The following is a 25,614-nucleotide window of genomic DNA, read 5'->3' as shown; positions in this document are numbered from 1 at the left end:
CCCGACTGGAAGTGGCTGACTGCGCGCGCAGCTCGCGGCACACACAGATCTGGAAGTGCAAAGAGAGGAGGCAGGGAAACGCCGCTGGAGCGGGGAATGATGGCGGAGATCGAGAAGGAACAAGTTTGATACCGGAGCAAAACTGGAATCTCGGACGAGCTCTTCGGCTTCAAACTCTGTAACGCAACTAGGTGAGAGGCCGGGAAAGTTGTTGTTTACGTTTTATTTTCACTGCAGACCGTGTTTGACCGGTGCGAACTACTTCAACGACTCGTACTTGAAACGCAACAATGAATTGTTTGAAGCTGAGGTACTAACGTTCGGGCTTTATTGAAGTGTTGCTAGACTGAGTTGAACTTTATGTCGCTCTTTATCTGTGGGTGGAGTTGCCAGTGATATCGACACAGGTTAACCTACCGATTTAAGTACCGCAAATGGTTCTTTTTACTTTCGAGCCCGAGTAGTTTGGCTTAAGTTTAGCTCAAGCTAGGAGTCAAACAACTATTCAGATCCACTCAAACGGTTGTGCACGCGAGCTAACCTTAAAATCAATGTTGAGTTGCACCTGAACCTTTCTGATTTTCGTCTAAAATGTGTTTTTATGTCATGACTAGTGTTCGTTCACAAGGTTGTACGAAGGAACCACCTTCCACCACTTTTCGCGGTTAACAAAAAGTTATTTTAAGAAAAGCACAACTAGTCTAACGTAACTTTTTTTTTAAAGATAAACAGAGCACAAGGACTTAAAAAGACATATGAATTTAGTTGGATTACGACTTTACAGTCTTTCTTCTGAGCTCTGTTGAACATTAAATTTGATTTTATAGTTTTCCAGGTCTGGGTAAGTATAGCAAAAGCGAAAACTGAATATGGATCAAAATACACTGACGTCACTCTCTTAGCAGCAGAGGTGCAAGCCACAAGCAAACCTTACCTCCAAGCCCGGTGACATTTAGATGTTTCTTTAAGTAAAATGTTTTTGTTTTGTTTATTCTCAGATGAAATAAGAAGTAATTAATTAACTACTGTGCTCTATTTGTTTTCATCTCCTAAAATAAACACTTCCAAAGAACCTGAATGAGATATTTTGATCCATGTGAAAAGCTTGAGTTCCCAAACTTCATATCTTATTCCATTTTCTAAAAGTAGTATGGGACTCTATTTAAATTTTTTAATTGGGTTAATTGCAGGGTATGTAATTTATTGCCATTCATCACAAGTTAATCAGAACTATATGTCGACAAAATAAGCAGCATTTTCAGTTGTACATCCTTTTTTAGACATTTGAGCTTAACAATTATATTTATCATTCTAATATGCTTGAATTTTCATTTTTATACATCATAAATTTAGTTACAAACAAATTTTGTTTTACTAAATAAAACTCATTCCCTTCATTGTGAAAATAGATGTTAAGAGCTAAAATTAAAAATTGACTCATATTTTGGTATCTGATTTTGTTGAAAAAACTATTGTTTTTCTCATCAATCTAACCTCTGTTTCAAATTTCTTGTCATCAGTAATGGTCCTCTGAATCCTTTTTTGACTCTTAAAAAACAGAATGCAGAAGATCCATTCTGTATCAACTTCATGCTTGACAGCTCCTCTCATTACCTTAGCTATTCCAAATATTAATGGACAGTTAGCAGCCCTAGTTGTGTCTGAGTTAAATTATCATTTTTGAAATTGTTGTTTAATTCCGTGTCATGTCTGTTAATTAATTAAAACGTTAATTTTCTTTTCTTTAGATGACTTCGTTTGATTTGAGAGGACAGTGCTCCAGAAAATCTCTGCCGGACCCATGGAAATGGTTGCCTAAACTCAGATTGTAGTTCTCCATCAAAACATTTGCAAAGCTGATTTGTTTTGGAGTGAAGTTGCAGCGATAAACAACCAAGATGATCAAAACAGAAAACAAAGGAGGGGAGAGGAGCCTTAGAAGCGCGTCCCCTCACAGAAATGCTTACAAGTCTGACTTCCACGCCATCAAGTGCTCCTTTGATGGGCCAAAGTCCGAGGATGCCTCAAAAACATTTGCAAACGGATCAAGTGAAAGCCGGGATGAGTCTAGGGGAAGGCCTTTTGGAACCAGAGTGAATAAGATCAAGAACATATTTCTACAAATGGATGGACAGCAACCAGAGTCTCAAGAAGTCAAACAGACTTTAAAGTCTGACGCACCCCATGGTTCCCCAACAAAGTTGCAGTTTCCAGTCAGCACTCACAGAGTTAATTTAAACAGCGCTTCAAGCCCCGAATCCCACAGTTTAGATAAAACACCCAAGGGGGAAGATGTTGAGATCGACAAAGTGGCTCTGGCGGAGAAGTTTTCTGTGACCAGAAAACTCTTTGAAAGAGGCATCAAGGAGCAGCCAGCAGCTGAAAAACAGTCCCCAAATAGAGTGGTTAATCGTCTGTCCCTCGGAAGTGCCTCGGATGAAGAGAAAAACGCAAGGAGAGCGTCGGGATGCAAAGAGAGTCCTGGCAAATTGGAGCAAACACCCACATTGGCAGCTAAAAGTTGCTCAGATGAGATAGCTGACGGTGAAAAAAGGCATGTGTCTAGAGTGTCGCTGAATGCAGGGCCTTTGTCAAAGAGGTTGGAAAATTATATAGTTGAGGATGACTCAGACGACAACAACACATCTGCTGGGACAGAAGGAGTGGTATCTCCTAAACAACACAGCACCACTCAACACATACAGCCTACCGTTGTGTCCAAGGACGTCTCACACAAAACTACTTCTCCTGTCAAAGAAGTCACCGACTCTTCAATTGTTAATAATGTCCTCATCAAAAATAAAGATAGCAAATCTGGATCTTTGGGAACTAAACCGACATTACTGGCTAGTGGTGATGTATCTTCGGCGGCAGATGCCACTCCGAAACTTCGCTCATCAGAGCAAACGACCTCACTTAACCACAGCTACAAGTGCCCCTCACCAGCAGTTGATAGATTTAGTAGGACATCTGTTGGTGAGGGTGGTAAACCATCGAGTTCACCCCCAAGGGATGGGAAACAGCCCTTGCCGTCAGCTGGCGGATTTCTGAACGTAGATCGGAATAAACACCCGGAAAAACCCAAGAGTAACGATGGCCCAGCTCTCAGCCCTACAGGGCCCAAGCCACAAAGCAAGGCTTCATCACCTGACTCCAAAGGGGGAAGCACAGTGCGAGCTGAACTGGTGGTGGTACAGAATGAGTCCTCGGACAGTGAGGACGATGAAATCACTGAAGATAAGCAGAAAGACGAATTCTGTGAAGACCTACAAAGAAGCTTTCCATCAGGACAAAACCTCAACTCTCCTTCTCAAATCTCATCACAAGAGACTACAGAAGAAGCACAAAGGGGGGCAGACACTGTATATGAAGGTAGAGTCCCAGCAGATGACAAGAGATTTGGTTTAGAGAAAAAGGAGGATAACTTAGCTGTGAGTCAGGACACTAATGAAGAGGATGAAGCAGCAGCGGAGGAGGAGGAAGAGGAGGAGGATTCACTAGAGAAGCAAGTAGAGGAGAACATTCTGGATAGAGTCTCTCCAGTGGTGTATGGGATAGAGAACGCAGCATTTGTGGATGATAGAGATGTAGACCAGGTCATCAGGGAAGAAGACGAGGAGGAGGAGGAGGAGGAGAAGGAGGAAGACGATGAGGAGGAGGATGATCAAATCTATGAGAATTATGATGAGTGTTATGAAGTTATTGGTCTCTCGGATGAGGATGAACCTCCCCCAAAAAGGAAAATTAGGTTCTCCACAGATCCCATTTTGGTAAGTGTGTTGTTTACGTGTAAAGCATTGTTATTCAACTCAAATGTAATGTATGTTGTGCAGTATTTTCATCATAAACCACTGTCTCACTGAGTCAGCAATGGTGTCTGACCTGGTGTTCCCTGTAGACACAGAACAAATTAGCAGAGGCTGAGAATGAATGCTGTTGTCTGCTATGCTCGCGTCACTCCATAGAAATCTATCATCAGATAAGATCTGTGACTGTTAAGAAAAAAAAAAAAAAAGGTTTATTTATTCTTGTTGAACAGGAAGGCAGGTGGTTTGACAGCCTACCTCCTTAATCTCATGAGAGCTGTGAGAGGAGTTTGGAGACTAGGCCAATGTAGTAGTAACAGTATTTTTGGAAATAGTGTTGACTTTGCAAAGTTCCTGTGAAATCAGGACTATAACCGGCAAAAGTTGCAGTCAGGGTTTCGTGTGAAGCGTTATGCTGCATTGTAGAAAATCTCGGCCGCTTCTGCGTGAGTGCCCTGAGTGGATGTTTTTCCAAACATGCAAGATTGTCTTGAAGATTTTATTGAAACATTTTTAGTGTGTGTTTCTGACTTCGTAGTTGTTTAAGGAAAAATTTCATATGACGTGACAGAAAAATTGTAATTGTTCAGGGGGTTACAAGGATTCTGTGCATGTTTGTAGCACAAATTGCTTTCTGTCTGAATTTACGTTGCCTTGTTTTCATTTGTTGGTGCTGCTGGTTTGAATTTGTGTAGTATTGATGACAGAAAAAAAGTCTGTTAGTAAGCTGTCCATCTTCACAATCTCCTGTAAATGGTGTGCTGCAATTATCTGACCTCTTTCCTTCATTGTATTTTTGAAAATTTCTCCCACATACGGTGGGACTTATTCACATAGAAGAGAAATATTACCTGTGACGCCATTAGAGATGGAGCAAATATTCAATTGCAAAATCAGTGTTTGCAGGCACAAAGAACTACTTGGCTGCAGTGCCTGGTAGCCAGTTATATTTTAAGTGCCAGGTGTCACACTCTGCATCCTGATAAATATTTGACCAGTTGGATAGATTCCTGCCTTTGGTTCCTAAACCTGATTCAGATTAGAGACAGATTGCAAAGCTTTCAGGTGATAGAAACTTCATTTTGAGGGAAAGGAAAAGTCCAGGATTGAAGTTGTGTGGATTTACTGCAACAAACATCTTTTTCACACTGTTCAACAATGATTCTTTAATTACATGTTTTTCAAAAATTATGCCCCCTTTGGCTGCTGGTTATGTTTTTGTGCCACAGCTGTCTTGGGTGTTTGGAAGTGAATCATATCCCTTCTATAGCCTTGCTAGAAGTATATGACTTTCACTGCAGCTCAGTAGATGGAGCTGCAGATAAAATCGGACTGTTTTTAACAACCGGTAACAAAAGAAGAGTCTCTAGTCTCTAACATTCCTGTCCTAAGCCATATCAGAGGATGACAATTTCATATGTGACAGTAGAGCATGCAACACAGTCAATTTTTTATTAGACACGGTTATGTAAATGTCATTTCTTGGTTACCTAACCTTAAGGTTAAATTAAATGAGTGAAAGTGAAGCATACTGATTGTAGTTGAATTATGTGGAACTGAATTGACCTTAATCACACTATTCACCCCTCAAAGACTTTAATTACATCTGATAACCTGCATGACTGCTCTATAGAAGGTTGCTTTGTGTTTAAAGAAGATATGTTCGTTCCACTGATGGAGTAACAACAAGAAATGCCTTGTGTTTTGGAAATGGGTGTGATAAACGCTTTGGATGGATACAAACGTCAAGTTTAAAATTATATACATTTATGTTTTTAGATACTGCAATATCTAACCAACATTAAGATAACAGTCGCAAACAAAATAACACTCCCTTGTACCCCAGCACGGTTTGACATGTTTATTCAGGCCTTCAAAATGTGTTGTTATCACAGGGTGTGGATCCCCCTCCCAATTTCCATCCCAACCATCAGGGGTCCTGGGAGAGGGAACCAGAAGATGACCCAGAGTGAAGACAAAAACAGACTGCTGTATGTGACTAAAATTAAACTGGGACATTTAAAAACCTATCCTTCCAGTCTCACATCAGCGCAATAAGCCAGGCAGTTGCCCATTTTTAATTTTAGCTGCTAAAGCTGCTTAATAAATTGAAACATGAAGGTCTTTGCAATTTCAATGTTTTCTGTTTTGCAAAAGATGAATTGGAAGCATGACTTGGTTGGACATCCTCTTTCAAGTGCCAGAGATTTAGGATCTGCCTGCCAACAATATATTTATCCAATTGTATGGTTTCTAACTGCCCTTGGTAAACACCTTATATATTTGTTGGTGGCTGAGATGCTAAAGCTCACAGAAAATGATGGGAAAGTCTTAATGATGGTAAAGTAAGGTAGGAGACTGATAAAGACACGGATGGTTTTCAGACATTTGTCTCTATGACATTTGCGCATAAATCTGGAAACTCCTATTGAGCTCATGCATTTTCTGCCATTGCATTAGTATTTTTGGGACTGCAATAAATATGTTGTTACCAAATCTAATTGCTTTAAGAAATCATAATTTGCTCGAGTGGCAGTGGTAAACGTATAATGCAGAGTGGGAGATTAAGCAATAAAGAGGAAGTACATAATTTAAAATGATGTGAAATATTGTTCCTTTGGTAGCTTGTAAGAGAGGAGACCTTGTGAAGACTTTAAATCCAAACTTTAGTCCTAAATATGTACCAGGTTTGGGTACAACTGTTGGCTTAAGAGGAGGTGGCGAAAGGTTTGTGTCATAGGTATTTGCTCTGTTTACATCTCTACCTGTAGCCTGACTAGCTTTCCACTAACAGTACATTCTACTAGATAAGTTGGCACTGGAATTGGATTCATTGGAGCTTTAGCTGACCAGGAGAGAAGAAGTGCTTTGTGCTTGTTGTTCACATCAGAATTGGATCCCTTAGTATCCTAGGTCTTCCTGACAGATGAGATGTCCTGTGTGGAAGAAAGATCCTCTTTGTGAAGGAAAGGAGGGAGTCACTTTCAACATGCAACAGCCGTATCTGGGCTACAAAGGAAAGCTTGGATGAAGACAGCTTCAAGGACAGAAACAGAGTAACTACTGCCAGATGAAGTTAGCGTCTGCTGCTCCACATGTGTAAGCAGATCACAGAAAAGCAGAAAGTAACCGCTGCCATAAAAAAAAAGTTTTTTTTTGTCATGCTGATTATCAACAAATGTTAATGTCAGACAGAGATGACCAATGTAAATACAATATGGGCATCACCAGTTTTTATTGGGCGAAGAAAAATGTCGTACCCAACCTATTAGAAACAGTTATTTGCCTTTATCAGTCTGGATAGGGTTACAAAGCCATTTTGAAAAATGTTGGTACTCCAGCAAACCACAGTGACCGCTATCCACAAAGGCATTGGTGAAAATGACCTTTAATTTCTTTAATATGATTCATCTAGAAGGTCACTGAAGAACCCAGAGCATTATTTAAAGTAACAGAAGCTGCAGGTTTCTTGGTTAATTTTAAGTGTTAATGATTACACATTAACCAAAACCTAATGGGGGAAAAAAGATCATTAAAGAGCATATCTGTCACATTTGCCAACAATGGTCCCTTACTTCCCCAGTTCATCTTTAACTTTATGACTGTGGTATCTTAAATCATTTAATATCCCAGTCTTAAAGGGATGAGTGCAGCAGGGGAGCTAAGGGTCTTAGACCTGTTAATTAATCTGGTTTAATCTGCAGAAACAAACGTAACAAGGTGGAATAATGTAACAGGCTTATATAAAACACAATGCTAAAGGGCAAATGCAATATTTACTTCTGGAGATTGATTGATGATGCTCATGATCAGACCTATTTCTTCGAGGGATTTTTTTTCTTAAGCAGTTGCAGCACTTAACAGCTCCACAAGAAGTTGTGAAGTTGAGAAAGCAATGTCTTCTAAGTCATTAATTTGAAAGAATACCACCAGGGCCACAGCAAATGTTTCGGACATTTACTTCTGTCATGTCACCCCCCACCTCAAAACATTTCAGGAATGCATGAAATCTATATGGCCGTATTGAAATTGAAATGAGCTTGAATGGTTGTAATCTGGAGCTGAGTGTTTCTCTGTATGTTCCAGTACTGGAAAAAGTCAGAAGTAATAAAATGTGAAGTGTGCCGTGCTGTAGGTGTGTCCTGTTTGGAGGACAAAGAGCGCAGTGCTTTTTAGAGCATGCTATGTTGTATATCTAAACAGGTTGTCATAGTATTTGTTTCATATTGAACAGAAAGACACTTAAAATGGTAGTCAAGAATAAAGATCAAAACTAATATTTGCACCTGCTGTCTTTGCCCCACCCCCTACAAAAGAACAGGAAGTCCCAACCATGGTTCAGTCAAGCAACCACCTTCTGTGTTCACTGGAAGCAGGTGTGGTTCAGGAATTTAGTTCATTGCATTATTTGTTTACCTTTTACTTATTCCAATGTTTGTTTTGCTCATGCAGGAAGCATGCACCTTCTATAATCCGATTAACTTCCTGTGCACCTGCATTTTCGTCTTTAAACTGATTTGTGGATGCTTCACCTGTTTCAAAAAGAACAAAGTTTTAAGGCATGTTTTACTTTGTTGTCTTTGCAAAATGCTCGGATTAATATTTTGGCGAGCGAGTCATTTTCAAATGCTCTTAAAATCTTTGTTCTAACACTATCAAAGCCAATCTGTATTAAAACCACACAAAAATAACGGCTTCCATCTGCAGCTAAATGCCCGCTTTGCTGTCATGGTTTTGTTTTCGTTGCCAAAATGTCTCAAAGAAGATCTGACTTCCCTTCAGCCACCTGGGCTAGTGGGAGACAAGAGAGGGCAGAATACTAATACAGGCAGACCAACGCTGTTCATTAACCCTGTATGTCATGAGGTTAGAGCTTATAGTAAACACTTCGAAAATGTCTCTGATTATTAACCTCTTGCCACTTTCTACTGAAACAACAGATTAATTGTTGAGAGTTTTAGCAGCTTTTGCAAGGACAAAAATAGCCTTTTGTCGGCCATGTTTGGACAAACCTGTTAAACCTGTTCGTGTGCTCCGGTACTTTGGAAATTTGATCCTATCTGCAAATGTGAACTCTGGTTTTGTTTCACTTGACAGTTAAAAAAAAAGCCTAATTTATATAACTGAAAGATTTGTCACCGGCTGAATTTAACCCTTTTACAGACGCACACATACGCTCTTTATTGCATGCAGTGTCATTGTTTTTCTTTTACTGCTCTTCCCTTGTTGTTTTTTCTTTATCTGCTGCATTCGTTGAACCTGTTGAGACGAGGAAATATTGCTACAGTCGGCACATGAATGCAGTGCAGTAACAAAAAATCGGTGCTACGTCATTACATCCATAAAAAGTCTTCGTTGGCGTTATTGAACAGGTACAGTTGTAGAAAACTACGATGCACAAGCTTTGCAAAATTGATACCTAACAGTAGAGAAGACAGAGTTATTAATTAGGCATTTTGGAAAACATACCTTCAATTTTCAAATCTGAGTCAGAAGTCTGTCTGCATAGAGTTTGCAGAAAGGCCCGTGAATGTTGGTTCTCTATGGGTACTCTGGCTTCCTTCTGGTATACAAAAACGTTATTTTTAGGTTAATTGATACTCAGGTGTTTGTGTGTATGCGTGTGCGCGCGCGCGCGATTGTGTGTGTGTGTGTGTGTGTGTGTGTGTGTTTGTGCATGTCATCTGTCCTGTGTGTCTTTGTGTTGCCCAGTGATGGACTGGCAACCTGTCAAGGACGAATCCCGCTTCTAGCCCAACGTCGGCTAGAGTTGGGCTGCATTGTAGGTTTCACTGCTATTTTCTGATTGCAGCATTTGTTTGTAGTGTGTTTCTGTTGCAATTCTTTTTATTATTATTATTATTTATTTATTTTTTTTTTTTTTTAAGTTTGTAGCGTGTTTCACCTATATGTTTCGTCATTTGCTACGCGTTTGCACCTGTCAACCACGGCATTATTCAGAACCAACAACAATGTCTTCACTAACAATTTGGTCATTTGAGATGCCTGGGATTTCCTCGCACAGTTTATTTATATTTAGATTCACTTGCAATCATGTTGAATGGGCTCCATGGATCAAATTGAAGTGCAGCAGAGTCTTAGTTGTTGCAAAAGAAGTCTTTCTGTTTCTAAAAACAAAGTTCACACGCAAATGGAAAGCCTTTCACAATTATCTTTTGTTTGTATACCTGCTTCCTGAAACAATCTCCGACTTCGTCAGTAAATCATTGTGAACTCAGTCAAGTGTTTATCATTTTAGAGGCATGTGCACAGGAAGTACTAGAGATATAATATGCTCCTTTTCCTGGTGTTTATCCAGGATCTCAACCAGGCTCCAGTTCCTTTTTTTTCCCCCTGACTATGCTGTGATCCCTCCTGGCTGCCACTCCTGCTCCAGCTTACCCTCACAGCAGGTTTTAATTTGTTGTCTTTTGGTGGTTCAGTTTACATTACATGCTCCCCAATCCAGTGGACAGCCTTTGTTTTCTTTTTTGCACTGGCAATAAGTTTTCTCTGGTTTGCCTTTCCTCACAGCTGCTGACTCATTTCCCATTCTGGTGTTCTGTAGTATGAGGGGTAATTGGAGGAAAGATGGAAAACGTTTAATTTTGGGTGTGTGCATGGACGTGTCTGTGCGTTAAAACATAACAGAGTCGGCACAGGCTATTAAGACTGTAGAACATGACATATAAAAAAGGCTGAAACCATCAGCAAGTAACTTATTAAAAGCCTCGTGTAAAGGTTTCGTTTAGAATGTAAATGATGCTGTTCGGTATGATCAGTGGTTCCAATGGAAACAGTTGGCTTTTAAATATGGTGTTTGTTTTCTCTGCAGAAAAAGACATATTGGGTGGTTTTAATTTGATCCAGACTGTGCATGTTCTGAACTGGAGATTGGAAAATTTGGCTAGAGTGATCAGAGGGGACACTGACCTTTGTTTAAGGACATTTTTTGCTGGAAAAAGATAGTGAACTTGTGATTGATTTTTCTGTCTTTCTTACCAACAAGGATGTGATTGTGTGATCAGGTTTCAACAAAGAACTTTTTTTTTTCTTTTTCAAAAAGAAGTTTTAGGATTTTATGGCAGCAGGAAAGCCAGAGCTAACTAATCAAGAGAAGATGAGGGGTGAAAGTCAAGATGCTACAAGCTAACGCTAATGACTAGATGCACTGGTGTTATCAGCATTATAATCTTTTACATTTTCAGCTCTTAATTACAAAGTCTAAACTAAATCTTATATTTCTGCCTGATCTAATTCTTAGGATGTTAATGTGAAAATTTACAACTTTTGTCATCAGAGTTGCCTTTAAGTTTCGAAGGTCAACGTAAATAACTTAAATACAGTGAAAATCAGATGAAACAAATTTGTTCTGCTCTTTGTCTGTTGCTTTTAAACCAATTAAAAATCAATGCTATAAATTTGCTTGTGAAATCTCAGCTAAACATGGAATCCAACAAATGGAATCAGCCTACATTACAGACTGGGGGCTGGTGTGTACGTTTTAATCTTTTGAAATAAGTGCAAAAATCATCCAGCACATGCAGTGTTGTAAACGAACATTTATGTCTTCAAGCCTGTGTCTACTATTCAGTATAAAATTGTTACAGTGACTTTCTTTGCCAATTAAAATATAGCGCTTGGTGAGTTATTCTGGAAATTTACTGTCTGCACTGCTTTGGGCTGCATCCAATGTCTACATAGTAGGGAGACTGAAGGACGATTGTTTTTTGTTCGTTAATTTCTTAACTGCTGCAGCCTTTTTTCCCACAGTAAAGTAGTTTTTAAGTTTGTGGCAGATTCCTCAGCTGTTTTTATTCCATCATCATAATCTAATAATGACATCCTAAAAATGATTTGTATTTAAGTCTATCTTAGATATTCAAATTTCTTTTATCTGAGGAATTTAACAATGACAACTCAAAAAACAGAAGAAATTTGTGAAGAGGCAAAAACGTTTTTTTGTAGAACATATTAGAAAGTTTATTTGCATTAGCAAGGAAAAAAAGACACGAGTTACATTGACTGATTAATTAAATGTTGATTTTTGAATGTTTTTTTTTTTTTTTTTTTAAATCAAAGCAAAGAACAAGAACATTGTTAGAAGATCCCACTAGTTCAGATTTTTTTGTACAAAGCCAGCAGGTATTATTGGGGCCCTCCGTTCATTTCAATTCAGCGCTGTGCATCTTCTCAATGAATCCAAACCAGTGTCACCTTTGAAACACGTGAAAAAGTCCATTAAGACAGAACAGATTACGAACCGGTTCAGAAAAGATCCCTGGGCTCTGCTCCTCGGGGTGTCAGTCGTCAACCAGATGCTGAAGATAATTAGCGGTTTATTCTACAATGTAATGTTTTTGTGTGCACATTTGGGTGTTGCTAATCTAATCCAAACAAATGTAACCTGCATGTATTTGAAAACTAAATCTGCGTTATGGAAATCTGATCTCTTTGTTAGGAAACATTTCTAGTTTACAGTTGCGTTCTCTGAGCAAATCTATTGCGTAACATCTTAAGAACTAAAACATAAGCAGGTTAAGTCAGTATGAACATTTCTATACTTTATCTACTTTCAGATCATTTAGATTTTAAAATTAACTCTAAAATTCAAAAGATTAAGCTGCTCCGTTTGTTTTTAAGTCGTCTGTTTACTGAGAACTGTCATTCTCCTGTACAAATATTGCAGTCAAATTATCAACATGCTTGCGATGTTTTTGTGACAGAATCATCATGACTTCACCCAGATAAGTAATAGCAATGATCTAAACAGAAAGGTTTTGTTGACGGTCCTTTGTTGGTTCATCCTTATAATGAGGCATAAGCTCCTCATGGAGTCTGCTAAGCTAATCTACTTTCTCATCAACAGTTCACAGGCTCTGTTCAGGATTTAATTAACTCCTGTCTTGTTTCTAATAAAAAAAATGTTTTTTACACTCCAAAGTTCAACTGCAACATGCTGAATGGGTTTCTGTTTTTTTTGTTGTGTTTTTTTGTGGCATTTTTGGTCATTAGATAATTCCTCTATAATTTATTGAACAGAAGTGTGACGCTATTTTTAATTGGCACAAATTAAACTAAATTATTTTTTTTTTTAGAAATTCTAATCTGGTGGTTTTATACCTTTTCTTTATTTATTATAATCAACAATGGAAATAAAAAAAACACGTTATTTTCTATAGGTAAAGTAGATTATAAGGACAATAAGGTTTAACCGTCAATACTTATGCGCTTCAACTTGCTTGCTCTACTGGATCACATTGTTTATTCCTACATTCATTTTATAGTTATTTCTAGCTATCGATGAATAACTTGGATAGTTCCAAACCATTATTGTATAATGGTGTATATTTGTTGTCCACATTAATTTTTGTATTTTATTTCATACATTAGTAGCTAAATTTGCTTAATCCATCATCAGAAATCAGGTCTTTTGGCAGTGTATCCAAACTAACAGATGTTTGCAAGAAGCATCTCAAACAAGGATAATTTTTAAATGACTTATAGCAACTAATTTGATTAGTAATATGCTCAAATTAAACACAAGCTGACATTTTAAAGCATTGCTTTCCTAAAATAACTCAAATCCTCCATGACGAGCATCTTCAGTACTTAGTACAATCCCTTTGCTTTCATGACCTGTTGCAAACATGATTAATCGGTCAGATGCCAGCATCCCGCCTGAGTGCTGCATGTGTGTTTTTCAAATCCTACCAGAGATTTTGGATGACTGTGATGGCCACTCTAGTTGGTTCCAGGACATCTTCTGAAACCAGGCCTTTGTGAACCTGGAAACATGCTTGTGATTGTTCTTTTGTTTGAAGGCCATTTCGCAATTGTTTGCGTTTTCATTGTGGTCTGAAGTCCAGGAAGGATTAGATAAATTATTTAGCTCCTTTCCTGTTGGGTTTCTCAGGAATGAATCTTAAACAGCAACAGGATTATATGTGTAAGCTATGGCTTCTGTAGCACTCTGAAAAATCAACAATGCCAAATATGTTTATGTTAAAGACTGTGTTTTTCCCTTTGCAAACCCCGTGGCCCTCCAAGGGCATAGAACATGCGCAGAAACAGTGTGATCCTGCAGGATTGGGGCTGTGATGAGAGCATACTTAGCAGACAGACTTCTGAGACTTTGAATGCAGGAACAGCTTGGTCTTATGTCAATCATTGTGACTTGGATAAATGTTTTGTTTATAATAAACAATCTTTAGGAATCTAATTATCATCAAAATGTATATTTTTTCTTTTACATATATCCAGTTTATTTTCACTGAGAGGAATATTTGTCATATATCTTTGCTTGATTACCTCTCCACAGCTGTGTCCCACTTTCCGCAGTACCTCATGATCATCACTACTGCATGTCTGTTCTTTGTAATTGCAACCAGAAAAGTCTTTCTGAGATGCATCCAGCGCTTTGAGAAACCCGCCTGCAAATTTCACAACTCCTGACATCTCTGCAGCATATCGTTAGGGAATTCTTTTCATGCTTTAGTGTCATTACATCTGCCAAATATGTGAAGCGGCGGTCTCAACAGACAGATGAATAAAAATTAGGCATCTATATATATATATATAAAAAAAAAAAGAGAGGGGATTTCAGTGTTGGTGATCCAAAATCATTATCCATCTATCAGCATTAAAGCAAAGTAGCTCATTTTTCTATAAGAGCTTAAATTGTGAGTGTAATCACACCATTCTTAAGAAAAGCAAAAAACAACAACAAAAAAAAACAATGCATCCTCCTTGCTTCACTGAAAAAGGAATGCTTAAAAATTGAAGCCATCCAAATAACCTATTTTAATATTTTGCCCAGGTCTTCAGCACCTTCTCCAATGAGGATTACGATCGGCGCAATGATGATGTGGACCCTATTGCAGCATCTGCAGAATATGAGCTGGAAAAGAGAGTGGAAAAAATGGACGTGTTTCCTGTGGAAATTCAAAAGGGTGAGTCACAAAAGGAAGTTTTTAGTGTATTAAGCAAGTTAATTCAAGAGGAACGTGTAAGGAAAGTGACATTCAGATGGTTCTCCAACCTTCCACCTATGGCAACGTCACTCACCGCAGAGGAGAGCAGCTACGGTAGAACATGGATTTACAAGTATTTTAAAAACAAGACCGTACAATTAATAGAGTTTAAGCAGACCTTAGCATCTGGTACCAACTGTTTGGATAACATTACTAAAACACCAGTAACTTTGAACCTCAATTAAAGCCTCCCAGTATTTTTTAAATGTCCCATAACGGAGAGGTTGAAAAGCCAAAAGGAAACAATAAGCTACGTCAGTGATTTGCAGCATGAATTAACCACAAACGTATCTCCACATGACAGGAAAAAATGTTTTCCTTTTTATTAGCTTCTTATCTCTCTTTTCTGTGACTCTGTTTTAAACACAAACATCCATCATTAAGTCTTCATCCCTCCATATAATTTATGTAATTTATTTATGTAATTTTTAGCATGCTTTACTCACCAAGAGTTAAAACATCAGGTTTATTTTTACCTTAAGCCAAATGTTAGGCATTTTCAATTTTTAATAAAACTGTGTAATTCAGCTTATTTGTCCGTTCTTCCTGTCTGTCCTTTTACATCAATATTTTTGTTTGCCAGCAGGAGACAATGGGCTTGGGATCAGTATCATAGGAATGGGAGTGGGAGCTGACCAGGGTTTGGAGAAACTCGGTATTTTTGTGAAAACTGTAACTGAGAATGGAGCAACTGAGAAAGATGGACGGTAAGTCAATTCTGCGGTAGTTAGACCCGTCACAATACGTTCTTCCCTTTTTTTTTTTCTATTATCTGAATTATAACACGGTGAAAAACGTTTCCATGTTTAACGTAAGAGACATGGAAAAGAAACAATCCCATTATTAGAAGCTGTCTCAAAAGAAAGTAAAAGCGACGTGCTTTAAAGTCCTCCTCACAGATTTAACTTCCTCTTGCTGTAGGATACAGGTGAATGACCAGATAGTAGAGGTGGATGGGACCAGCCTGGTGGGAGTCACCCAGCTGTTTGCTGCAACTGTCCTGAAGAACACCAAAGGCACAGTGAGGTCAGTTTAACTCCTCTGCCCTCAGAACAACCTCAATCTAAATATCCAGCTGGCTGCCAAACTGTGTTGCTGTTATCCCACTATAATTAAATAAGCTGGTTGAGAAACTTTTCTTTCGTGAGAGTTTAGACGGGAGGCCAAGGTTCAGTTGTATTATGGTAATGATTTATAGGCAAATTTAGCTCCCCTGCATTACAAAGTGAGTTCAAAAACACATTTCTAGTTTGCATACTTTAGTGTCAAAGACACAAAAAGTTGTGTAGTAGGGTATCCAAAGCAACATGTACAATACTACATTGTATAGTATGCTTGTTCCTATAAAAAAAAAAACAAAAAAAAAAACAGGTTTCTGATTGGTCGAGAGAAGCCGGGAACTCAGAGCGAGGTGGCCCGCCTCATTAGTGAGACACTGGAGCAGGAGAGGAACCAGCAGCAACACCTGGATGACCCTTACGACCACTCTACAGAGGAGGTAAGTCAGCTTCACAGTGACCCTTAAGCTGATCGTTTAGTGCTTTGTATGAAAAAACCCCCAAAATGTTTACAACAGTAAATCCTGTAATCATAATAATGCAGTTATGACATTTGCGCAGCATTAGCCATTTTACCGCTACCACACCAATCCCCCCCTGGATCATCCAGGAAATTAGCAGCTGCCTATGAGTAAGCCATGTGTCACAACTCTGCTGTTGGAAAATGTTCATTCAGCTGCCATCTGTCCATCAGAGTTGGGAAATGTTTGTTTTCTGAAGTTCAAGCCACCACAGGAGCCTAATTTTGCAACATTGAGACTATCCAGAGATTAAATGGGCTTTTTTAGAGCAGAGAAAGACAAACTTACAAAGGTGTGTGGCTGTGCAAAGAGTGTGGTCATAGTCTTATCTATTGAGTGGGTTGCTCATGTTTGCCTTTATTGCCATGAACATGCTTAGCCAAGCCCCTGAAGTGACTCCTGTGGACTAATCCAATGTTGTTTCCTCCAGGCAAGGGGTAAACCCTGGGAGTATTGCTGTACCAATGTTCAATGTGTATGAGATCATCAAGGTGTGTTTGAGCTCACAGTGAGCGATATCTTTCAGGAGGAGAGGTATGAGGACGAGGACGACGACGTCATAGAAGAAAGAATCCTTGGGTCCAATTTCTCTCCAGGGAGAAACGTGGAGGTGTTGGAGCTGCCGGACTCAGAGGCCTTGTTCATGCCGACGGACATGAACAGCTCTCAGATGGCCTTCAAGTTCAAAGAGGTACACCAAATCTCTTCTCTGTTCATAAATGTTTAAACTTCTTCTTGCTGATACAGTATCTGATTTATTAGATGGAACAAACTATCTAATTTTAATCATATCCAATAGCTGCAACTGAAGCACAGCGTTGCTACAGATGAAATACATCAACTGAAGGAAAAGGTAGGATGAGAAAAAAAAATTACATATCTTGTTTAAAATTATACACATGACAAATATTAGAAAAACTGCAATCCCATGCAAAAGTAGTCACACTCTGAAACATTGTAAATTCTGTGGCAACCACAAACTTCAGGATACGTCATTCGGGTTTTATGTGATGGACCAGCACAAAGAAGAACATAGTTGTGAAGTGGAAGGACAACGGTTCATGATTTCTAACGTTTCCTTGAAAAATAAGTCCAGGATTCATCAATAAGTCAATACTTTGTAGAAGCACATTTTGCTGCAATTAAAGCTGCATATTTTTGATATTGTGCTCCTCCTAGCTTTACTTATACCACTGTTATTGTCAGTTTTGCAAAATAGTTCATTGTCAATGAGATTTTATGAAGAGTACCTGTGAACATTGGTTTTCAAGTCTTACTACAGATTTTCATTTGTTAGGATAAACTTTGTCTGGACTATTGTAACATGTTTATTTGAAGCCATTTCACTGTTGCTCCAGCTGTATGTTTAGTTTCTTTGTCCTGCTGAAGCTCTGCTTTATTCTCAAGTCTGTAGCAGGCTCTAGCAGATTATGTGGGATTTCCCCGTGTTACATCCGTCTTGCAATCAAGTCTGACTGGTAAACGGTAGCATGATACTTCCACACTCTTATTTCATTGTGAGGATGGTGTGGTCAGGGAGATATGCGGTGTAACCTTCCATCACAAATAGTTTAACTTTGGTCACTTTTGGCCAGACGACCTTTTTCCAATGTTTGTTCTTCTGCATGACTTGTGGAAAAATGCTCACAGGTTTTCTTATGATTTTTTTCTGTTGACTGATTCTTCGTGGATCTCTGCAGCTCCTCCAGCGTTACCATGGACCTCTGAGCTACTTCTCTGGTTATTCCTTATTAGGAATAACCAGAGAAGTATTTATATTTCATGCAACTTCATTACTTTGCGTCAATCCATCACATAAAATCCAAGTAAAATAAATCAAAGTTTTTGGTTGTAAAATGACTAAATGTATCCAGGTTCAAGTAATATGAATATATTTACCAGGTGGTGAATGTAATGGCTGTAGACAGTAATTAGACTGTGCATGTATATAGAACAGTCTTTGTATTTTTAAATAATTGTTTCACCTATAATTGAATTGTTTCCCCTATGTTAGTATTTAGCTTTAAATTAAAATGCACAGTTGGCGCCACAGCTAGAAGAAAACCAACATTTCTGTGAACGTGTGGTACAAGATTGTGTTTTTGTTGCAGCTAAGCAAATCAGAGGAGGACAAATCTTTGTGGGAAGAAAGGCAATCTGCACTGGAACAAAAAATTGAGGAGAGCAACGACAAAATCCTAAAGCTGGAGAATTACTGGCTGGAAGCCCAGGCTGTGTGCAAGAGTGTGAATGAACAATTAGCCGAGAATCAGGCTCAGTATGAGGCCCTGGACAAGAAGTACAACAAGGCCAAGAAACTGATCAAAGACTACCAACAAAAGTGAGTTTAATTTCTTTTTTCAGCTAAGATTGTGATTTTTTTAAAGTGTTTTTAGTAACAATCAGCTGAAAGCATTATGTCATTACCAAAAAAAAAAAAGCAAAATTTTTCATATCCCCAACAGAGAGATAGATTTTGTGAAGAAAGAGGAGGAGCTGAAAAAGACTCTGGACGAAAAAGACAAATGGTACAAGGAGCAGCTGGAGAGCCTGCAGAACAGGGTAAGAATTCGGGTCAGACAGTGAAAGCTTCTACACCTGTTAACCTGCTGCTGTCACTGAAATAAACATGGCCATGACGTTTTCTGTCCACAGATTGCTGCCCTGGAGTCCAGAGGGGCTTCAGCTGTGGAGAGTCAGAGCGGTCTGGACTCTGAGGACAGACTCAGCAGCCAAGACTCGGTCAACAACTCACAATCCATTGACTCTCTCTTAGGTATATAGTGCACGCTATGGTTAAAATCCCAAAAAAACATAAATCTGTGAAGGTGAACCCCCTTCTTTAGCAAGCACCGCTTATTTTTCTGTTGAAGATCAAGACTGGACCGAAGTGGTCCCTGAAACTACGCGCCTGGACACCAGCGCTCAGAAGGCCAAGTGCCGGTTGGCTCAGATGAGCCGGCGCCAGGCTCCAACTCGAAGCAAACTAAAGGAAGGCCTGGCTGAACCCGCTCATCATTCTCAGGTCTGAAACTCTGAAGCCCCTCTGTTCTGCTTTAGTGTATGGTGCAGCATGCTCACTATGGAGGTAGGGTTATGTGTCATAACTGGCAGGATGGACTGCAGATTTGATCAACTGTTGTGATATTTGAGTTTGTTATCATTCTCTAAATGTACAGACGTGTTCTGAAAGACAGTAGAATCCTTTCCTAACTCAGTTTGAAGACGATAGCATAACGTTGAAACACAGCTAACCAGAGGTTTCTTCTGCATAAATAGCTTTTATTCTCCCTTCCTTGCATTGTCCTTGTAAATAATTAACTCGGTCCCTGCAGGAAACTGAAGAAGAGGACGAGCAGGAGGAGCAGGAATCTGCCGGGAGGCGGCAGTCCACCCAGGAAAGCCCAGCGCTCCCTGTCGACATCTGCCACCCTGGAAATGGACAGAAAGACGATCCGGGCGAGACCGGAGATACTTCCAAAAGCAAATTGGAGATGTCCAGCAGTCCATCTTTGTCCCCGTCACTGGGGGACAGTGCTGAACGCTGTAGCAATCCTTCATTGTCTTCTCCAAAACACACGTCCTCACCACACTCTCCTCCGGGTTTCATGCGCAACGTGAAGAAGAGAGAGTCCAAAGGCAAAGGGAAAGAACTCAAAGGTACGCAGGAACCTGATTTGATGTCTGCAACAGCAAAGGCTTTTTCTTCTCGCTAATCTCTGCTTTGTTACAGAGGATTTGAGTGAGTCTTCTACAGCAGTAAAACCTAAAAGGCGATTTCCAGATTTTGGGCAAGTATCCGAATTATTCACTGATCATTTGCAGCCAAGATCTCACCTTCTTAAAAAAAAATTAAACACATATCCCTAATGATCAAAACAGAGGCCTTCGGAAGTCAGGCGGCAAAGGGAAAAAAGACAAAGAGAAAGAGGCCCTGAGAGCTTCTTTGGACAGCAGGTATTACTCTGCTAATATTCTATATTTTCTTAATGTTAAGATGTTTTCTAATTTACGCCTAGCATCCAAATTCTTTCAAATTGATAAAATGTCAATGAAAAGTCAACTTCTACTTGTTTCAGCAATTCTGTTCCAAAAGTGAAAGTAATGTATTATTTAGAATAAGCACAAACACATTTCTGTTGATTTAGAAGGCCTAAGTTAGTAAAAACCTTCAATGTTTTTCATCAAATTAAAATATTAGATAAGAGTAATAAAACAGTATTTTAAGAAATGCTACATTCTAGTCTTTGAGATGCACAATATGCAATATCAGACGCCAAGTCCATTCAAGAGTTTGCAGGAGAGGTTCTGAAGTTTCCGGTCCTGGTCCTGCTCTCGGTTCTGTGTTCTATCAAGTCCAAGTTTGTTGGAGATGCTGAGTTCATCTCCTACCTGGTTATTCTCCCAGAGGCTGAAAAACGGGGCTTCCTTAATGCCTCAACAACAGTCTGATCATCTTTATGCATTCACTGCATTGATAGATGGATTCATGCAAAAAAAAAAAGCACACTTTCAGTAGGCAAAACCTTTTATTAATTTTGCTATTAGTTTCAAACATAAACACTTGAAGTGTATCACTCTGTTGCAATTTCTACATTTTCAGTGATAACCTTGGTACAAACTTGAGGGTGATATATTTTAGGCTTGTTGCCATAGCAGCTGAATAGCTGAGGCTTTGAAGCAGAGAAATATTGTAGCTTTTGTCTTTTTTGATGTCGGAGTAGCAGAACTCTGCATCTCACTACTGATCTGATGTCCAGGGGATCTGCAGAGCTACTAGAGGAATCTGGAGGGAACCTGTCTCCTGCAGAGTCCATGACCTCTGTCCCCACTTGTATGCCTTTCTCCTGGTTTGGAGACAAAGACAGAGACAGAGAGCCGTCCTCGTCCAACAGCAGCCTGCCATACGCTGCAAACGAAACCAGCAGTGAGCAAAGCCAGGATCATAAAACTAAGGTAGACAACTGTTTTGTGAATTTATTTAGATACATTTTATTTAAATTGTCTTTAATGTCTCGTCCTGTCACTCAGTGTCTAAATATTGTGTGTAAAACTATTCCAAATAGCCAGGATGAACTTCCTTCTTGACTTCCTTAGGCAAAATGTTTGGATCTGTAGAGAATGTGGTAACTCTGTTCTGGTTGGGTCCTGTGGTGTTTTTCCATCACGTGGTACTCTGCAGCTCCTCATCAATAGTTAGGCATAACATTTTGTGTATTCGGTAATTTAGATGGTTTTATTTGGTTACTGCGGGGAAAGTGGTTACAGCATCCAGCTGTTCGTATTAGAAATATTACAGCCTGAATCTGCAGTGATGCTGCTAATCTACCGAGTGGAAAGCCTGACTGTCACCCAGGCTTTAGTGGGCTGCTGTTCCCACAATTCCCTTTTAATGAGTTCAAGACACGAGCTGAAGCTTTGGCTTCACTTTTCGAAGAAATGACTGATTTTGTGGCTGTTTTCTTACTTTACTGCTTTGCTTTCTGACAAGTCTCCATTGACCATGTTTCTTTAAACAGACAAACCTCTCCTGGTCCTCTTTATTCAGTCGCTCTTTAGATTTGGTACAGTATACACGTTTTATTATTCCTTTGACTCTAGATCACAGTCAGTAGTGTATTACTAACCGTTCCAGTCCTACATCCCTGGAATAATTCACTACTTGTTTTGTAGTGGGTATGTGGTAAAGTTTTAACTTCTAATTTTACCCGTTTTTTTCCCCTTTTACATTTACCTTAAGAAAGAATTTAGGCTGGTTGGAGAACAAACAACCCATGGGTAATTTTCTAGACTTTATGGCTAATTGGAAAATGCTCTTAAGAGTTTTATGTGTAAATAAATATAAAGCGTTTGACTTCTGCCTAACTTGCTGTGTGTCATTTGAGTTTATGCATTTATTATTTTAATGAGTCACTTTGATTAAATCAAACAGCCTGCCAGTTTGGATGTTGTTTTCTTTCCTCCAAGCTCAGCAGCAGTCTCCTTGTAAAAGTATTCACACCCTTTAATCTTTTTCTTTCTTCATGTTGGAGTCATAAACTTGGACTATTTTTTTGAGGCTACATACACACTGTGCTGAAAATCGAACACACTTCACACTGACCACGCCTTTACCCACAGTGAAACATGGTGGTGGCAGTAATATACTGTGGGCAAGCTGCAGGACAGCTGGTTGGAGTTTGTGATGACGGATGGAGATTAATACAAGGCAGTGTTTGGGTGAAAGTTCACCTTCAAGCAGGACCAGCAGCCCAAACACAGTGCCAGTAGAATAGTTTAGAGCAAAGTATGTTCCTACGTTAGAATGTCCTAGTCAAAGTTCAATCCTAAATCTTTAGACTTAATAATTATGCTCTACAACAGATCTCTCCACTTGATCTATATAACAAATAGTAGGCTAACCATTTAGTCTCTAGATGAAAGAGGTCCCAAAAGACTTGAAGCTGTCCACACATTTTGGGTTAAAATTTGAAAAAAAAAAAAAAAAAAAAAAAATTGAGAGCCATATATATTACTTTGCTATTTTACAATAACGGGCTGTTCTGTTAGCTTCTCAAATAAAATGCTAATGAAATGCATAAACGATTGTGGTTGCAACAGAGTAAAATGTGGAGACATTAAAGGGGTGTGAATACTTCTGCAAGGCTCCATGTAACAAGTCAAACGTATAAACATTTATGAAATGCCTTCAGAGAAAACATTACCTCATACCTGGAGTTAGTGTTTGTTTTTGTTGTGTTTTGTTTTGTTTTTTTGGTGGGGGCGGGGACAGTTTCTCAGTAGAAATGGCCTCCTTGTAGTTTAGCGTGTCATCATGTAGTTTGGGTGGTGGATTGTTTGTAGTTTGTAGGATCTGACCTTTCTTCCCCTCACATGTTTAAGGTCACAGTCATGACTCTGCTGTGTAATCAGTATTAACTACTCCCACTGTAATTACTTTTAATCCCCATGAAAACATCCCTTCCCTCAGCTGTCGTCCTGAACAGAAACTGGTGTTTTGGCTGATGTTGCTTTAGTAAATGCGTTCCTTCTTTCCCATTGTTCCAGAGTTTTTCAGTCATAGATGATTCTAGCCCTGCCAGCCCCAGTTCAGACATCTCTGGGTTTGTCGCTGAACCCAATCTGTCTGGGCGCTCACACACTTTAATCTTCTCTTCCAGCGAGGTGAGTGCTCTCCTTGTTGTTGTGGTCACAAAAGCTGTGTGGGGACGCCCTGATGCAACTGAAAGGGGACATTCTCAAGCATGCCCTTTGAGCCTCGCCCCCTTTCATAGCACAGATTAAACCGTGAATGGACAGAGACAATATGAGCGCTGCATGTCTGTGTGTTAAAGCCGGTTTGTTTTGTGTTGCCGCAAGTCACGTGGCTTAGCTTTTTCTTAAGTTGGCTATGATTTGGATGGTGCATACTTATGCTTTATCGTGGCTGTGTCCTGTTTTTTCCTGTTTGCTTAGTGATGTTTCTTTCACCTTCTAATCTGATACAGTTCGTCTCTGCAGCTCAGTGTGAAACCGTCTGTACACGCTGCAGAGTTTGGGGGGTGTTTTTCTAGGAATGCACGCTTGTTTTTCTGTGTACTAGCTTGGGGAATGTTTATCAGATTTTACATGTTGTAGTTAACTCGTTTTTAGAGATTTTAGGAAAGTTAAAATTTGCTTTGCAGCATTTCTGACCCTTCAGTAGAAAGGTAAAGATTTTACTCTCCTTTCTCAACATACTTAAAGTCCCGTTGAAACAGCTATCACATTGCTTGCATTGACCTGTTGTTAATATTGATCAGCACTCTCACAGAAATAGTTATAGTGCCATATCATGTGGCTGCTGAACCAAGTTGGGGGGGGGGAAATCAGTAGGGGTGCACCGATTTGAATCTTAAATCGGTGATGTCTAAGCACTGATGTCATCTACTACAGCAAAGGTCTAAAAATCAAGCACAGTCTTTTTTCCTCTGCAGTGAGATAGATTTGACTGGTAGACTGGCCCACCAGGTCATTTCTACACGTTTGCAGTTAAAAACAATTTTAAAAATCGGGGATCGGCCAAAAAAATCTGCAATCGATGCACTCCTATAAATCAGTTCCAAGTTTTGGCCAGAAATTTAAATAAACTCAAAGTCACGTTGAAAAATACGTTGATTTGGACCGTTTTTGATATGACATTTAGAGTTCAAGGAAGTGTTCTTTAAAGTTCAAGGGCATGTCCTTGAACTTTAAAAACAGGAATTTGGGATGATGTGAATTTACTGTGAAATTTTTAAATTACTCTGATAAACATGAAGAGAAAATTATGCATACAGACTGAAATTGTCTACACATAGTTACAGAGAAAGTACAACATTTTAATTTAACCATCAATAAACTGGTTTAAGTTTGACTGAAAATGTAACCTCACCAAAAGAAATTGAAGTCATTTCAATTTGTTCATTTTCATGTTGGAACAACCAGTTTTGTCTACCATGCTTAGTGCTCCTATGTGCAAAACATGAACACAGTCATTTTTTTTCCAACAGCACAATGATCCTAAATGCACATCGAATCAAAATTTACACTGGAGCCTGTTTCATATCATTTTAATCTGGTTTTTGGATTAGAAAAAATTCACAGTTTAAACTTGCACACCCAGATCATGTTTTTAAACTTAACTGTAGTTGTATGTTCTTAATATCCCACCCTGGAAAAAAATGCAGAGAAATCAGGGACTATGATGAGTATATGCAAACTTCTGACTGGAAATGAATGTCTTGCAAAAAATTTGTATGCAATGGAAATAGTATAATCTGTAGGAGGAAACAAAAATAGTGCTGACAGCCTCCTGGTGCCCAACTTTTAGATTTGGTTTTCAAATTCATTTAAATTAATGAAAACATTTTGCCTGAAAGCAAATAAACAATGGATTAAAAGCAGCAGTATTTATATTTTTACTTCCATCTATAATATCTGTTTTCTTTACAGACGTTGGATGATGAACCAGTCCCAGTTGGGAAAGAGTATCAGTGGCAGAATCGGCCCATCTCCGACTGGACCAATCAGCAGGTCTGTCACTGGCTAATGGGCATGAACATGGATCAGTACACATCTGAATTCACCGCAAAGGGAATCGATGGCCAGCAGCTGCTGCACTTAGACAGCGACAAACTGAAGGTAGAACAAATGCACTTTCAAAATATTCCAGTAAAACCAAGATACAGCATCACTT

General features: G+C 39.1%; 1 protein-coding gene across 1 annotated transcript; it reads left to right on the top strand.

The window, feature by feature from the left end:
• LOC106961731 (neurabin-1-like) lies at positions 1 to 25,610 on the top strand (the record flags this gene model as incomplete). Its single annotated transcript, XM_015055656.1, has 19 exons — positions 1 to 191; positions 1,749 to 3,770; positions 14,626 to 14,758; positions 15,426 to 15,546; positions 15,761 to 15,865; positions 16,211 to 16,337; positions 16,945 to 17,109; positions 17,218 to 17,271; positions 18,530 to 18,759; positions 18,884 to 18,980; positions 19,074 to 19,194; positions 19,292 to 19,443; positions 19,754 to 20,078; positions 20,152 to 20,209; positions 20,301 to 20,375; positions 21,179 to 21,374; positions 21,938 to 21,982; positions 23,466 to 23,582; positions 25,371 to 25,610. Coding segments are annotated over exons 2-19 (4,233 nt in total), but the record flags the coding sequence as incomplete, so codon positions are not given.
• Between the last annotated feature and the right edge of the window lie 4 nt (positions 25,611 to 25,614).

The sequence above is a fragment of the Poecilia latipinna genome, unplaced genomic scaffold (assembly GCF_001443285.1).
Source record: "Poecilia latipinna isolate Pla-1442-1.1 unplaced genomic scaffold, P_latipinna-1.0 Scaffold1329, whole genome shotgun sequence".
In the NCBI taxonomy this organism is placed as follows: domain Eukaryota; kingdom Metazoa; phylum Chordata; class Actinopteri; order Cyprinodontiformes; family Poeciliidae; genus Poecilia; species Poecilia latipinna.
Note: the sequence above shows the minus strand (reverse complement) of the source record. Positions and strands in the feature narration are given on the sequence as shown.